General features: G+C 44.4%; 1 protein-coding gene across 2 annotated transcripts in view; it reads right to left on the reverse strand.

The window, feature by feature from the left end:
* ASB11 (ankyrin repeat and SOCS box containing 11) overlaps positions 1-16,348 on the reverse strand; it is a 29,740-nt gene extending 13,392 nt beyond the window's left edge. The window contains exons 1-3 of one of the 2 annotated variants that reach the window (XM_002928958.4): positions 14,391-16,348; positions 5,410-5,489; positions 2,506-2,613 (exon numbers count right to left, since the gene is read on the reverse strand). In XM_002928958.4, the coding sequence (XP_002929004.1) occupies positions 2,506-2,613; positions 5,410-5,489; positions 14,391-14,571 (369 nt within the window). In that variant the 5' untranslated portion in view covers positions 14,572-16,348. Of the gene's footprint in view, positions 1-2,505; positions 2,614-5,409; positions 5,490-13,329; positions 13,493-14,390 lie in introns of those variants that run through there. The other variant, XM_034649798.1, reaches the window with a different exon arrangement.
* Positions 16,349-16,687: the final 339 nt, after the last annotated feature.

Raw genomic sequence — 16,687 nt, forward strand, 5'->3', positions numbered from 1 at the left:
ACCAAAGCATTCTAATGGTGGGGAGGCTCTGACAGGATCAAAATGGAGGACAATAAAGGCTTGATGTCAAACCATTTGCCTCAACAACTCAGGATATATAATCAGGATCCTAAATTTCCTTGTTTCAGAAACAAACAAACAAAAAAAAGAGGGTGCCTGGGGGGCTCAGGCGGTTAAGTGTCTGATTTTGGTTCAGCTCATGATCTCAGGGTCTTGAGATCAAGCCCCGTGTATGGCTCCATTGGGCTCAGCTGGGAGTCTGCTTGTCCCTCTTCCTCTGCCCCTCCCCGGGCTCATTTTCTTTAAAATCTTAAAAAAAAAAAAAAGAAACAACAAAAGGTATTTCTCCACAGTGCCACGATAGCCCCTGTTAACTTGGAAAGTTAAACAGGAGATGCTAAGGTGGCAGAGACAGACAAGGATAGGGCAAAATGTGGGTGAATTCATACAGTCTAGGGATTGCTAACCGATTTACATTTTTACCGAAAAATATCTGGTGGGGCTGGTTTGATTTGACTTGTTTTTACTGAGAATCATCCTCATCCTCAGTCCCAAAGCCTTCTAATTTGACTTCCTAAGTTTCTCAGTTCAGGTCAGCAAACATTTATTGACCACCTATTAGGCGCCAGTGTTTCTGAAGCAAAGGCGAGTAAGACAATCGCCTCTCCGGAATCGGTTGAATTCTATCAGGGAAGACCCACACAAACAGAGATCATTTTGATACAATACTAAGTGCTTTAGATCACTCTAAGAGCAAGACAAAAGAGAGGACAGACGAGAACTATTTCGGAAGTAAAATGAGCAGGATGCGGGGATTCATTAGTGGGGGAGAGGGAAGACCTGGCCGAGCCCAGGGTTGGAAGGTGGGAAAGCACGAGTAGGGTCTGCCGGGGCTCTGAAACTGGACGGGCCGGAGGAGGGGCCGGTCCCCCACGAAGAACATCATAAGCAGCGTTTCAGATGCACTGAGTTTGAGGCACCCACAGGGCTGCCAATTTTGAAGAATTTTCTACTGATCGACCAACTTTCTTTGATTCTTTCTCTTCTTCTGATTTAAATGTTAAATAATACAGTATCGACTGTTCCCTCATAAGACTGCCAAAACCAAGGGACCGTGTCTTACTCTTTCTTTCTCCTCCACAAAACCTCCCAGCATCGTACCAGCACACACCCCTCTACAACCCGATGCTGTTTGCTCTTTTCCACCAACAGAAGGAAAGGGCCCTCTGGGGTGCCTGGCGGCGGGGGGGAGGGCGCAGTCGGTTAAGCCTCCGACTCTTGGTTTTGGCTCAGGTCACCGTCTCAGGGTCGTGAGATCGAACCCCCACATCGCACTCAGCGCAGAGNGGGCGCAGTCGGTTAAGCGTCCGACTCTTGGTTTTGGCTCAGGTCACCGTCTTAGGGTCGTGAGATCGAACCCCCACATCGCACTCAGCGCAGAGTCGGCTTGGGTTTTTCTTTCTCCCTCTCCCTCTGCCCTTCCCCCCACCTAAAATCAATCAATCTTAAAAAAAAAGGAAATGACCCACACCCAACCTCACCCTTATCATTACACGTGAGCTAAGCAGTAACATAAGGAAGAGCTACCTAATAAAAATGCATGACCGCTATGGCATCGGGAACATAGCTTTTGCCCAAGAAAGACTTTCATATTCAATTCTACATGTAGAAACCCAACTTCCACATAAAATGCAAAGAAAATCTCCCATAAGCACTTAAAAATGTTGCAGCTCATGAAACAACACAAGGACTGGATTTAAAAACCAAAATTAGCAACAAAATGATAGCTTGCAACTAAATAAATGTCACTGAGATTTTCAAAAGTTTCAATTTTACAATTCCGTTGTGATATCTGTGTTACAACACAGCAGCTCAGCCACTCCTTAGCCTTTAACTAAGGGTACTGGGTGATGTAGGACAGCGTCGAATCACCTTATTGTATACCTGAAACTAATACAATGCTGTATGTTAACTACACTGGAGTTAAAGATAATATAAAAATAAAATAAATATACAAACGAAAAAGAGAAATAAAGGTAGAATTTCAAAAGAAGATAAAGTTAATTCTGTTGGATTTTTTTCAATGTATCATTTACTAAAAGCTCATGTGATGATTTTACTCAATGAAAATAATTGTTGGTTTAGGGTGTTGCATTAAGAGTGTTTCTGTTGTTGCTCGTTTAAATTGTGTTCTTTTTAATGTTTCCCAATCAATGTCCCAAGATCTGTTTTCAAATAACTTCGGTTCCAGTTGATCTTTTGAAACTCAGCATCACAATTTTCAAAGATTCTTGTGAATTACCTCATTGGAATGTCCGCCCAGGAGCACAGAGGCTGGAAAGGGGAGGGACCCGAAGTGTGTGGGTGGCTCAGGAATGTGCACGCAGACAGGGCCAGACCCGCCTAAACCCCCAGGGGTGTAGTAGTCTGGAAGGTAGCATCTCTGTAGACGCTAGCAGGTGCACCTGGGCAGAGAGAGCCGCGGGGTGGGGGTGGGGTACTCACGTGCGCACCATTTTCCAATAAGGCTTTAGCGCAGGCTACGTGGCCTCCAAGGCACGCCTCGTGGAGCGAAGACACCCGGTTAATGGTCACGAGGTTCACGTTGACGCCCTAGAATTTGGAGAGAAGGGGTTAAAGGCTGCATTAGCAATAGTAAGGGAAGCAACTCCTGGACTGGAGAGTACAAAGGCAAGTGGACAGGGCTCCTGGGATCCATGAGCCGTGAGCCGTGAGCCGCAGTAGCAGCATTGCCAGGGAGGTGGGGGGGGGCGCAACTCCGCTGCGTGGAGCGCGCTCTGCAGGACCAGCGTCTAGGGGCCGGCGGCTTCTCCCAACCCTCATCTCCTTACCCAGGCCCAGCACGTCCCCCTCCTCTTCCTGCAACGCTCCACCTTCCTCGTCTCGGAGTCCATGTGACAGAAGACAAGATCAGCCTAGCTGTTGGCCAACTCTGACTTCAAGCCCTGATTTTCACAACTTGGCCCTTACCATCCCTCCCCCCGCCCCATGATTACCACTTTCTGCCTGGGAAATGAGTTAGGTCCCTGCCGGTCCCTCCGAGCGGAATTCTGCTTCTGATTTCCTGCCTTCTCACTGGCCCGTTGAAAGCTTCCAAAACCTAGCTTGTGACCCTGAACCCCAAACCCCCACCTAAGTTGCCAGACCTCTCTGGTGCTGAGGGCATCCCTGCTGTGGCCAGCCGCGGGACTGCCCACGACTGCGGGTCCCTTCATCTTAGGGCCTATGCCTCCTTGGTCCTGTCCACTCTTGTGTCCTGAATATGGCGTCACTACTCTAGAGTTGTGCTACAGATTTCAAATTGGGCATTTAATACAATTAGAAAAATCTTGTCCTTTTCCTATATAGGATTTCCTTTAAAAAAAAAATAATAATAAGATAAACAGGCTAGTCCACAAGGTGGCAGCAGTGCACTAGAAAAAAATTGCATCTGGCACACGTTCTCAGAATCCCTGCGTCTCTGCATGTGTAATGCTGGACGGGCCTGAAAGACCATCTAGAGTGAATCACCTCCATTGTGCATGAGGAAAGAGAGACACAGAAAATTCCAATTATTAATAAGACTCAAGGCTCCCTAGCGGTGGATGACAGCCAGCCTGAGAGTTAGGAGCTCCTGATTCCTGCTTTAATGTTTTACTCCACCACGATGTATGTGAAATAGAGTAAAAAATAAAATAGAATAATACATTTTTCACTAGGGTGTAAGGGTGAAGAAGTGGGCATGCGCTGAGAAAAAGTTGCACTTTTCTCTGAAGAACGCTCCTCACACAATTAAGCACACTGGTTTACAGAAACCAACATGCTTATGGAGTATAGTTAAAAATAAAGGGGGGCGCCTGGGTGGCTCAGATCGTTAAGCATCTGCCTTCGGCTCAGGTCATGATCCCAGGTCCTGGGATCGAGACCCACGTCAGGCTCCAGCTCAGCTGGGAGTCTGTCTCTCCCTCTCCCTCTGCCTCTCCCCCTGCTTGTGGTCTCTCTGTCTCTCTCTCTCAAATGAATAAATAAAATCTTTAAAAAAATACTAATTAAAGTGTTGAGGTGGGGGGCTGAAAGGGAAGAGGTGGATGCAAGACTTTTCACCTTTTAATTTCATTTTAATTTTCAAACTGTGAATATATTACATATTAAAAATAATCAAATCAGATCAAATTTTACGTGCGTAAAAATAAGCAAGTGATAAAATCAAGTACAAAATCCATTTGATCATTACTGGCAGTACTGTTTTCCTTTTGTCTCTACTTTCTTAAGAAGTAACCCAGCTCGTAAAAGAGGGAGCCAAAAAAAAAAGGCTTGTGTGCATACGTGTGTGTGCACACGCACACACACGCACACACACAGAACCATGCGTCCAGCTGTTTAAATTCAAAATGGTAAGGAAGCCAGGTTCGGTGGTAGCTAGAATGTGGAAAAAACGTGTAATAAATCACCTCCTCTATACACATGTAGACTCTAAAACAAACAAACATTTACCAAGCCATTATTCATTGTTCAAGGTGCTAGGGATACAGTCATCAATAAAAATCAAGTAGCCTTAATAACTAGGACTTGAATGAATCTTCCCAAAGGAGTAAGATTTACCCATGTCAACCTATTGTAATGTTTGCTCCTGAGATCCTGTATCATCCGGGTGGGCAGTCTCCAGAATGGCTCCCGTGATCCCTGATTCCTGGTTTGGGCCCACTGCAAACTTCCTTCCCTTTGAATGTGGGCTGGATTCACTGCCTCACATCTAATGAATAGAGTATAGCAGAGGTGATGGGATGTCACTTCGGAGATTAGGTTATACTAAGACTTCCTTCTTAGGCACTCTCTCGCACTCTCTCTGGAGGAAGCCAGCTGCCATTTCCCGGCACAGCCCTGGGGCAAGGAGTTGAAGCAGCCAATAAGTACACAGTGAGGGTGGAAGCAGGTCCTGACCCGCAAGCCGTGAGGCGACTGCAGCCCTAGCTGTACTTGGCTGCCTGCAAGAGACTCAGAGCCACAACCACCCAGCCAGTCTGCTCCTTGGCCCACAGAAGCTGCGAGAATCTGTGCTGGTTGTATTCAGCCACTGCGTTTTTGGGGTCATTTGTTAAGAGGCGGTAACTGACTAATGTGGTTTCAGGGCCGTTGTTACTCAGGCACGCTGAGACAGTACGGGGTGAGTTAATGCGAGAAAAATTTGAGGGCATCTGCTGTCCCCCTCACAGGGAAACTGCCTATGGGGTCAAGGCAGGCCCAGAAGAGGGGGAGGGTGCTGGGCATAAAAAATGAGGATATGTACACGTAGACTGGCTGCGCGGGCCCCCGGATGGCGCGAGCAAGACCTCTGTCACAGCCAAAGCTTCGAAAGCGCGATGCCGATTATAGCGCAAGCCCAAAGGAGCAAATCTTCGGTTTACTTACCTGTGCAATTAAAGTTTTAAGGGCCAGTAAGCGCCCCTGGGCGGCAGCTTCATGAAGTGGGGATCGGTCAGCCCAGCAATCTGAAACACAAATCAAGCTCGGAGTCAAAGTCTGGAGTCTTCTTCCGGCTGTTGCATCACGCTGCCCACCCACCGTGGGAGGGGGTTTGGGGAAGACAAGGGAAGCTTGCACCACACATCGGGCTCTCTCACCAGCCCCTTTCAGGGTGACAAGCCACTGAGTGTACAGCCCACTGGTCTAGCGGTGTGTGCGGAGAGGGAGCACAGACCGTCTCTCTCACTCTTTGGGGGGCAGTTTTCACAAGCAATAGATTTAGTTCAAATACATATTGCCCAGGACCTGGGTCTGATAGCTCTAAATAAGGCAAAATGAAAGGCAAAGCTGGTCACTGAGCCTCCCTGCTTTCCCCCTGCCCCCGCCTCCCACCCTCACCTCTACCCTGAAAACTCAACAGCCTGTACCCCACGAGGGAGGCTGGGGGATCAGGGGAAATGGGATGGTTCTCAATGCCCTAGGTAATTGTCTCGGTTTCATTTTGGTCATGAGGCGTATCTGTTAAAACGATGCAGAATAAGCAGTTTTTCAGATGACGCAATCTTCCAAACATTTCCTGTGGGCAGTGGAGCGCGAGGGCTAAGTGCAGAGCCCGTGGGACCACACTGCCCGGGGTCAAGTCCGACCTCAACCCCTTTCTGCTAAGAGGGGCAAGTTACTAAAATTATTTTGACCTCGATTTCATGACCTGTAAAATGGGGGTCTAGCAATTTGGTATTTAGCAAGTGCTTTGGTCTCTAAGTAGGCCAATAAAACACATCAATAATGTTAGGTACTCGACAACTTATGATTAGTAAGTACACATGGTAGGGTGAGTATTTTTTTTTCCTGTAATCACTTGTTAGTAAACTGGCTAACCAGCTTCAAGGGGCATTTGAGAAGTAACCCTTTAAAACAGGCCAAAGGGCAATCATTTGTTTGGGACGAACACCTGTTCAGTTTGCAAAATTTCAAACATAATCGTGCTCTTCATTCACCCAATAGCACGTAACACAATTTGGATTTCACACAAAGGGTCCATCTTATCAACCTCTTCTAGGGGATCCTGAGGGCGCCAAGAATTTGGATTCTCCTATACCAGCGACCTTGGCAAACACAACCCCACCAAAGATGGGATTACGAGAGTGTGAAATAACTCGAGGCCACAAGGACAGAGTGAACTTCTCCAACAGATGAGAACCCGGGCCATAAACATTTTAGTAGTCCCTCTTCTCATATTGCAATTCAATTTTTACCTTCTCTTAACTTTGAGGTTATGAAAAGAGGGAAGGCTAAAAATGAACTCTATAAGGTTGGATTGAAATATCGGAGTCATTTGTACAAAAATGTGATTCAATGTATGTATATTTCTATTTCTATTCGTATTTATGTTATTTTAACAAGGTATTGGAGAAATGGCTAATTTCGGGGCCAGGCCGGGAAAAATATAAGATGGGCCTTGAATACTTTGCTGGGAAGACAATGAATGACGGGACATGTCAAAAAGACACGGGGCTTCCACTGGTCAAACATGGGATGACCTGAGCATCGAGATTAAATACGGTAGCAGGTGATTATACCCTATCAAATAAAATAGGAGTCTCTAAGTCCTCACTGATATCAACTAATGTATAAATAGTGAAGAGGAAGCTCTTCCTCGCAGAACGCCAACTGGGAAACGTAGAAGAAATCGTCAAGTCCGACTCAAGTTATCACCCCACAAAATAATTACTAGTTATAAAGGAAACACAGGCCATTTCACGGTGAAACAAAATTGTAGATACCACCTTACCCAGGGGATCCAAGTTAACATCGGAAGTGATGGGACAGATATTAGCATAGTGTGCCACGGGATGGACTGCGATGGGCGACATCATGTGCTATCTGAGGGAATGCAACGAAAAAAAACCACACCATAGCTTGTGTAATATTCCTGCTTGAGATGCATAACCCAAATCTAACCCCGAGGACACTGTGAACCAACACAACATCCAAAGGCCCGCATGGGAGCCTTTGGCTCTCAAGGACATTATTAGGACAGTTGGGTAAATAGGAATGGTGTCTCTGGGCAAAGAGGAATGGGATTTCTTTGTACCGTTCTTGTAAGTTTTCTGTCACTTTGAAATGAGTTCCAAAATTAAAAAGTGTGATCCACACACATACATAAATTGGAACTAATTTATATATAAATTTATCTATATACACATATAATCACTGCTGTTTTCATATTCCTGATAGAATGTGTGATGCTTTTATAAGAAAAACAGATAACAATTTTAACATGTTAAAAATCTTCTGCTTGTATCTCCACTTGTTCCTGAGTCAGTTAAAAGCTGATGGAGTATTTTTAAATCTCTTCCGACATTTATAATTTGCATAAGCTGACAATAATGAGATAATGAATGCATATAATCCTCAATTAGTCAGCCTTGGCTTTCCTCTAATACATCTCCGACTCATTCAACATGAACTGTGTTTCGGACACGTTGCCCTCTTGCCTAATCGCTCTTGGAAATGGACACAGGCACTGGGGTTGGAAGGACAGTCTTCGCCCACAGAGGGCACCCACGGAGGGGCAGCACCCTGACCAATGTAAGAAGCAACCTCACAGCCACAGCTCGGTTATTTTGTTCCAAGAAGAGCCAGTCGACCCGAGTCACCTGAAGGTATGCTATAGAAGTGCTGGATTCAAAAATAAAAACAAGGTTTACATGGTAACTTGCTACTATGAAATTGGAATACTAACATGAAATGGCTTTATTATTTTTAAAACTTACCTCCAGGTGGGCTGTGGCATCCCCTTTCCTTCTGAGAAGCAGGAACCTTACCCACATCTTCGTCCTATTTCTAGTAACTTCTGTCACTCACCAGTCCCATAAGACCCACTGCACACATACAATGGAGAGAGCTCAAAACCTAATGTTGAGTGAAGGAAGTGAGACACAGAAGCGTGCTGTGTGATCCCTTTCCCTAGCGTACAAAAGGGGGCCCAACTCACCTGGGCTGTTAAGAGTCAAAAGGACCCCAAGGAGGGACGGGGGCTGACTGAAAGAGCAAAGAGTAGGGGCCGTGCTAAGACGACGCAGTTTCTTGCTCCTGGGAGCCGCCACCTGATCCCGTTCGCCTTGTGAAAATTCATGCAGATGTTCGCTTAGAATTTGTGCCCTTGCCTGTATTTACAAAGTGCTTCAACAAAGAGATTTTCAAGCCACTCGTCTCCCGGACAGTCCACTTTAAACTACGACCTCTGCTCCTCGGCCTTCCCCAGCCCAGGGCACGGCCCTCTCCAAGCAGCTGCGGACGGAGGAGTGTTCTCACACGCGTCCCCACCTCCTCCTTCTAGGTGCCAGCTCCCCCAGTGCCTCCGGGGTGGCGAAAAGAGAAGACGTCACCCCGGTTCACTGCAAGAGGAGGCCAGTCTCGCTGGCTTGCTGCCTCCAAGGCAGGTCTCACTCCTGGTCTCACTGCAGGCTTGCCCTTCCTGCCGGGGCTCACTTCCAGGCCCCCTTCCTATGTATTGGCCTTGGGCTGCCTCTCCTAGTGTCCCCTGTCCACGCAGCGCCCTCTGACACCCCCGACTCCCACGCCACGCCTCGGACGTCATGGCAAGCCTGCGGAGCCTTCTTCCATTCCACCATGAAAGCAGGCATGGTGAGCCGCTGGGGCTTGTCTCTCACCACAGGACACCTCTCCGCTTTTCCCCGAAGGAAAGGCCCAGGGGGCAGCTCAGCCCAGGGGGGCAGCTCAGCAAGTTGCCTGAGCGGACTTCCACCTTGAGAGGGAAATACCAAGCTCCCCTCCTGCCAGGGGCCCCTTATCTCAACTTGTATTTCTCCTGGAGCCCCCACCCTTGGCCTTCCAGAGAGGAGGGCGGGGAAGAGACTTGCTTCACGAATGGGAACACCCCCAAAATGCATGCCAACACATTCGCCCCACATGAAGAGATCCCACTTGCAGCAAGTGGCAGAAATAGCACCAAACTCCAAGCTTTTGTGACTTAGAGAACACACCCTGCTCTAGTGCTAAGACCTACTGGCTTTAAATGCCGCCTCACCTCAAGGCCGAGTTACTGGCCCGGGATGCTTAGCTCTACCCACCATCTCCTCATACCTAGCATGAAAGGAATCCACTTGTTATCACCTTAAAAGCAGAACTCATTTTTGCTTCCCAGCTGGAAACAAAACCACTCTAAAGGAAACCACCTTTCCAGTCACACTGTTTTCCAGCACTCGCTTCAAAGGACCTGGAGTTTTCACACAAAACCCTTTCCAGCAACTCTGCCATGGTGGGCTCTGCTGTTCTCCTCTTCTTATTCCCAACACGCAGTCTCTCACCCTTATCATTCTTGTTTTGCAAATTGGAGCTAATTGTGAGAAATGAAGGATAAAAGTTATTTGGCAGCTAGGGACTTTTTCCATTCCTTTCAGGAAATATCAACTAAGCTCTCCAAAGAAATGAACGCCCAAGTAGGACTCAACCATTCTCTTCTAAGGCAGCCTATTTTTAGTCCGTTGGCGGACTGCCTGTGTCACAGGGCTGCAAGCACATTAGGAAGATAGTTTACTGGACAAATATGTGGACTTGTTCCTGATGAGGTGTATGGAAAATGTTCAAGTACTTTTTCATCCCCCCGCCTTTGACTTTTTCTCAGAATATGATTTATATCTCTAGTTCTCAGATTCTTTGAATAACAATTTCATGACAACTTCTAAAACCACAGATTTCAATAGCAAAATCTGTTCCGAAGGAATACAGTTGTCTGAGTGCCAAGTATTCAAGATAAAACCTATTATGACTATTTAAAAAAATATTTTTTTGCAATTTTCCCCTTCCTAATTCCAACAAGTATTTAAGGTTACTGGTTTATTATTTTTAAAGAACCACCTAACTGGTTATAATCTCCGGCGCACATGGAACAATCTTTATTCTCTTTATTCAAGTTCCAAAATTATATGAAGCAATATCTTCTCCTGCAGCATCTATCAAATTAAAAAATTCAAAAGGACTCTCAATTTCGAACCAAAATCTACGCAAGAGCCTAGCAGAATTAATGGTATTTTAAGTCAAACAAAGGTAATTGACAAAAACCCATATTATAATAATTTCATGGGATACCTAAAATATTATAATTAAATTGAATTAAAATGTGTACTCTCTAGAACACACAGCTCTAATCAGGAGATGCACCGTGGTCAACGAACATCTTTCTGTAGGGTGTTAGAAAGAAGGTGCCCTTGAGCCCATCAGGAGCAGGAGAGCCTAGCTAAAGGTAGCAGGTGGTGTGGGCAGAGCCCCTGCTGAGGACTGGCTGTCCAAATTTGGGAAAGCCAGCAGGCACCTGTGAGAGGTCACTACGCAAAGGATGGCTGGGCCAAGGCTTGAGAAGCCAGCCAGCAAAACTGAGCCAGGGTAGAAAGCTAGGAAGGGGATGAGGCAAGAATGAACCAAAAGCAGGAAAAACCTGTTGGAAGGGGAAGGACAGGAAAAAGGAGTCAGGATGTTGAGTCACACAGAGGCGTGGCCATCAAACCGAGGTGAGTCTTTTGAATTTAGAACAAGGACAACTGATTCTAAGCGTCAACACTTAGACAAGAACTAATTTTTTAGATTTGGCTTCACATAAACATTTTTTTTTTCAAAAAAGAGTGCAATAGTTCCCCAATCTCTTATCTGCGATTGTAAAATCGCCCAAATTTTGAAAACCAAGCTTTCCCCCAAGTTGGATGCAAACTCCTTTGGCAGCAAAGCATGGTGAGGACTCAGGTTAAGCAATTTATTCTTTTTCATTTGTATTTCTGCTTAATGTAAAATATCAAATATAATACAGAAACGGAAATATCAAAATGTTTGATTATGGGAGTGCTGTGTAATATACGCTGTACACACCGTGCAGTGTTTCCAGTGTCCCCAAAACTCCTGAATCCTGAACCACGTCTGGCCCAAGGGTCGGGAAAACAGATGATCAACCTGTAGCTACACTTTATTTTTATCAAGTTTGATGACCAAGCTCTAGACTAAATATAGCTTCAATTCTGGCCCAATGAGCAAAGGCGGAAAAATCATATACCACGTCTGTCAGGACAAAGTGCCTACAGAAATCTCTGTGGGCTGAAGGTGGGGTCCAGTGATTCATCCAGTGCTTGAGATGCAGCGCCAAGGGCCAATGACAATGTTTTAAACTTAAATATATATGTATATATAATTGACCAATCACACAAAGAAGCCCGAAAAATCAAAAAACCAGCCAACCATAGTTTACACCTCAAGTCTGGTAAGTTATCGATAAATATAATAGTTTAAGCCACAAAGACATATTGAATGATGTATTCCAGAATATGAGCGTCCAGAATTTAAAAAAAAATTCCAGAAGATTTTACAGCACCAACAATGATCTTTAATGAGGGACACGTTGCTAGGTGTAGCTTCCAAAAGAAAGCGCGCCAGGACCTATGACAGGCTAAACTCTGCCCTGGCTGAATTTTTAACTACGCTCCCCTTGTTTTTGACAGCTCTGATGATAGTTTACAGGAACATAATATGCTATTGGAATCAAGAAATTTAACCTTGGACTGAGACGTTTCTAAGTCAATTAGCTAACTTACTGATTAAATGTCACATATTTTCCCAACCGACATTTGTCTGACCCGTAAGCAGCGAGGAGAATTTCCGGTTTGAGCTGAAGACTGGCACAAAATTTTGTTAAGACATCTAGCTTTAAGTATACAGCATCTCGGGGCGCCTGGGTGGCTCAGTCGTTAAGCATCTGCCTTCGGCTCAGGGCGTGATCCCAGCGTTCCGGGATCGAGTCCCACATCGGGCTCCTCCGCTGGGAGCCTGCTTCTTCCTCTCTCACTCCCCCTGCCTGTGTTCCCTCTCTCGCTGGTTGTCTCTGTCACATAAATAAATAAAATCTTAAAAAAAAAAAGTATACAGCATCTAACTCCTAACAGTGTCAAAAGAAGAAAAGCACTATTTCTGGCATGTTGCTGCCTAATTATAGAAAGCCTTATTTACCACATCTGGATATACTGTCTATTATATATACGTGTGGGTGGGTGGGTGCGTGTGTGTATTCAAATACACACAAAGTCACCCACATACACATATCCGTATACATAGAAAGGAAATTAAACTGAGAAATTAGCATGTACTATTCTCCCCCTCCACCTCGTTAATGATAATCAAAAAATATGTTTTTGACTTTATAATATCATGCAACTTGCGAATTAAATGAATTTTATCCTAGGAGCTTGACCAAATGAGGACACATGAGCTAAAGAATAAATGAGCTCTATTTAAGAGATTTGTATTATGGCTCCAGGCCTAAATCCAAACCATGTTTACGTGGGTTTTGACTATTATTGAACCTTTTAAAGAGTGTACTTAATTCAGGATGACAAAGACAGACACAATGCATGTGAGCAACAGGACAAAACATTCTTTTTTTTTTTTAAAGATTTTATTTATTTATTCGATAGAGATAGAGACAGCCAGCGAGAGAGGGAACACAAGCAGGGGGAGTGGGAGAGGAGGAAGCAGGCTCATAGCAGAGGAGCCTGATGTGGGGCTCGATCCCATAAGGCCGGGATCACGCCCTGAGCCGAAGGCAGACGCTTAACCGCTGTGCCACCCAGGCGCCCCAGGACAAAACATTCTTAACACACTCCTGCCAATACGGGCTTTGCTGAACTTTACCTCATTTAAACCGTGACGAGGATCGATCTACGAGAACATCCATCCTGTGTTACTGAAACTCTTAGAAGGCCCCTGCCCACATTTACACGTTAAATCAGAAAACAGATTTTCAGATCACGCTTAACTCAAAATGAAAGAGAAACTTTTTTAAAACCAGTCGAAGCAACATACCTCCCTGAAATGTGTGACAAATGTAATCCCCAAAAGAAACTGCTTTCCACCTTCCGGGCCTTCTGACAATTCCTGAAACTTCAAGATTCTCCTCATTTCCCCCAGTGAATTGAAGCATTCTGAGGCTTTGTCTTTGGAGGTCTTATTTTTGGGGGGGATGAGACTGCCGTCATCTAGTGTCTTCAAAGTTGTCTAGTGTATTGGAATCACATTGCACAGGTCTATTTTGAAAGAGAATCCTGGGTGCAAATTGACATGGATACTAGTTCAAGAATGATGTCATCCTGGAACCCCTATGAACACTAATAATACGGAGGGAAATTGGGAACTCTGTTTACGAATAAATACTCCTCTATCAAGTGACAATCCCAGCAGTGACAAGAGTATCGATTCATTTACTTTTATAGCAATTCCCTCCAGTTAAGGTAAATCATTTCTTGAGAGGACTGGAGAATAAATCCTACAGAGCATGAGACTTTAAAATGTTTTTCTCAAATGTTGGCATTTCATCTTAGAAAAACCTTTGTTTGCAAGGCTTTGCACAACGCCATGTATAAACGGGTTTAGTGCAGGGTTTTTTCTGACAGTGATGAGTAGCTAATGGATTCGAATTGCAAATGACAACACAAAAATATAGATAGCATGCCACATTTGGTGCTTTAAATCAGATTTACTGGTCATTCTATTTCCTGAGGAAACTTAGTCTTGTTAGAATGCATTGTTAAAGTTTGCTTTAAAATATTAAAGAAAATAATCCCATGTAAGTCGTTTTTTAGGTTAGGAGAAATGAAGTTTCTCCAAATACTCTTAGAAAGCCACTACCTTATTTACTTCTTAAGTAATAACCACTAACCGAACTACAAACTTGCAAAAACTAAAGCTGAAAATCTTTCAAATTGGTGCAGTCAACATCATTTGCTACTTTAAATAATTTTTAAAACTACCCACACAAAGAAAGCCAAAGGATAAATAAAATCTGCCCTCTAGAAATATTACTCATATGAACTATCTAGAAGAGGTTTTTTAAAAAAAGATTGAGGAGCAAATCCGTGTGTTTTTACCTGAAATTCCACCATAGATCTCTTCTGCTATCCTAGCCGCTTCTTTTCTATTTCCTTTGACGATATAGAAATGAGTTAGGAGAGCCAAACAAACTTTAATTAGAAGTTTGAAGAAAAAAAAAGTAGCAAACATTGTAATAAAAATGTTTTTAAAGCCATAGGAAACAGGACCGTCTTCCATTTTGGCTTACAGTCTGTATACGTTCTTGGTACTGCAAAATCTCACGGAGTTATCACTGGTATCATATGACATCTATTTTCAACTTTCTAACCCTTGGTGCTCCTGTTACTGAGAACTCACTCGTACATTCTAAGCTAACTGTGATTTGGCGGCTGCATGTGCTGACTTTCAGAGCAATGTGAAATGAACTCCAGAAACTTCCTTTTAGACCTGCATTCCTCAGTGCTATTTAACACACAGGATTTCTGGCAGGATCTTTTTTATTCCTAAATCCCAATTTGTGCTACATTATGTGGGAAGAGAGCACTGGAGAGAAAAAACAAACTTCTCCGATCCCATGGGGACACAGCAAGTTATCTGAAGTGGGAAGTATTGGCCCCAGACCATTACATTTTCTCTTCCTCCTGAGGTTTTGGGGAGATAATGTCCCAATCTAAAATATGACCAGTTAAACAAGACCATTTACTCTAAGGCAGTATTTAGTAAAGGGCTCATCTTGGATGCCTCTCCAAGTGGATGTGTCAGATTGAGGGCATTAGACCACTTGCTCTAATGGTCTCATCCATGACAACGTCCGCTAGCAAAACCCATCATTCATTTCCCATTTCAAGTGTCAGTAGAGGTGGTGCCTTGGACTGGAATATGGGCCTTCTTCTTGACCATGGAAGAGTTACAGCGAAATGGATGAAGAAGATGCCCTACATTCTAGGTGAATTATCCAAAGATTGTTTCAATACCTTCCCTCGTTGGACAGTATTCTCTTGGAGCCCTCACTCTTCAACGTGCGTCAGTGTGCCAATACAAGGGAAATCGACTTATTGTTCATTTCCCTCACCTACAAAAATTAGATGAGGAAAATCCAGGTCTCCTCTTGCATTCTTAGCTATATTAGATTTTCAAAAATCTCTACAAACTACTGAAAGAGGCAAGCCAAAAAAAATTGCAAGAGCAGACTAAAGAAATCTTACTTACTAAATGCTTTATGCAAAAAATACGGAAGTTTCTCATAGCACTCAGGCAAATCAGAATGACAACCTCTATGAGAACTGGCTCCCTATAGTCCGGGGAGAGGCTGATGTGTGAGCAGACAGCCTTGCGTCCCAGTATACACTGCGTCCATTTCAGTGTATTACACAACCAGGAAGATCTGGTGCAGTTCCCACTCCCAAGAACTGAGATCAAAATATAAGGTTTCTTGACCCAGCTTAGTACTGACCTACAGCTTACTACCTAGAGTGTGCCAATGTAGGAGAATCCGTGAACACAAGCATGTTAGCTCTTTCCAGGTCTCATTTCACTGCCCTCCAAGAGCCCGGTCTTTTCTTCAAGTCAGCCCAGTGATGTATTATAGGACGTTATTCAATCTTGTTTGGGCCTTAATCTTCATTTAAAATATGGCTGTACTTCCTGTGTTATATACCAGAAAAGTTGGCCATGAGGAGCTTGGCTTTTTTTTAAGGTTCAAAGAGAGGTCTATGCTATTTTTGAGAGACCATCTTTAACTACGTTTGAGCATTCCATTCGAGATGGGCACAAAAGGCTACTGAAGGAAGGGGTTAATTCACAGCACCCTTCACAGATGACATCCTCTGTGGCACCAGTTTCTCAGCCTTGGCACTATTGACATTTGGGGCCAGACAATTCTTTGTTGGGGGAGGGGTATCCAAAAGCATTGTAGGATATCCAGCAGCATCTCTGCCCTCTGCCCACTCGATGCCAACACCCCCGCTCCCACCCAGACCTAACAACCAGAAATGTCTCCAGACACTGCCAGGTGTCCTCTACGGGGCAAAATCGCCACCCCCCCCTCCTCCTTTACCCCCAACACATCCAATTAAGAACCACTGAGCCATAGCCAAATATAAGGGATAAAGGAAAATCAACTCCCCGAAGTACTAGTGCATACAAATTAAATTTTGTACAGAACTTGAATTTTTAGAATTTCATATTTAAAAAGTCCAGCCACAGGATGATACAATTTAACATCTCACCGTATTCTTTTGGGAATGTGGAGAAGGAGAAAGAGGCCTTTAAAAATACTTCATGAAAGTAAACACAGGCCCATGATACCGACTTTGCCAAAAAAAGTTTTGGCGTAAGATAAATCAGGACATAC

The sequence above is a fragment of the Ailuropoda melanoleuca genome, chromosome X (assembly GCF_002007445.2).
Source record: "Ailuropoda melanoleuca isolate Jingjing chromosome X, ASM200744v2, whole genome shotgun sequence".
NCBI lineage: Eukaryota > Metazoa > Chordata > Mammalia > Carnivora > Ursidae > Ailuropoda > Ailuropoda melanoleuca.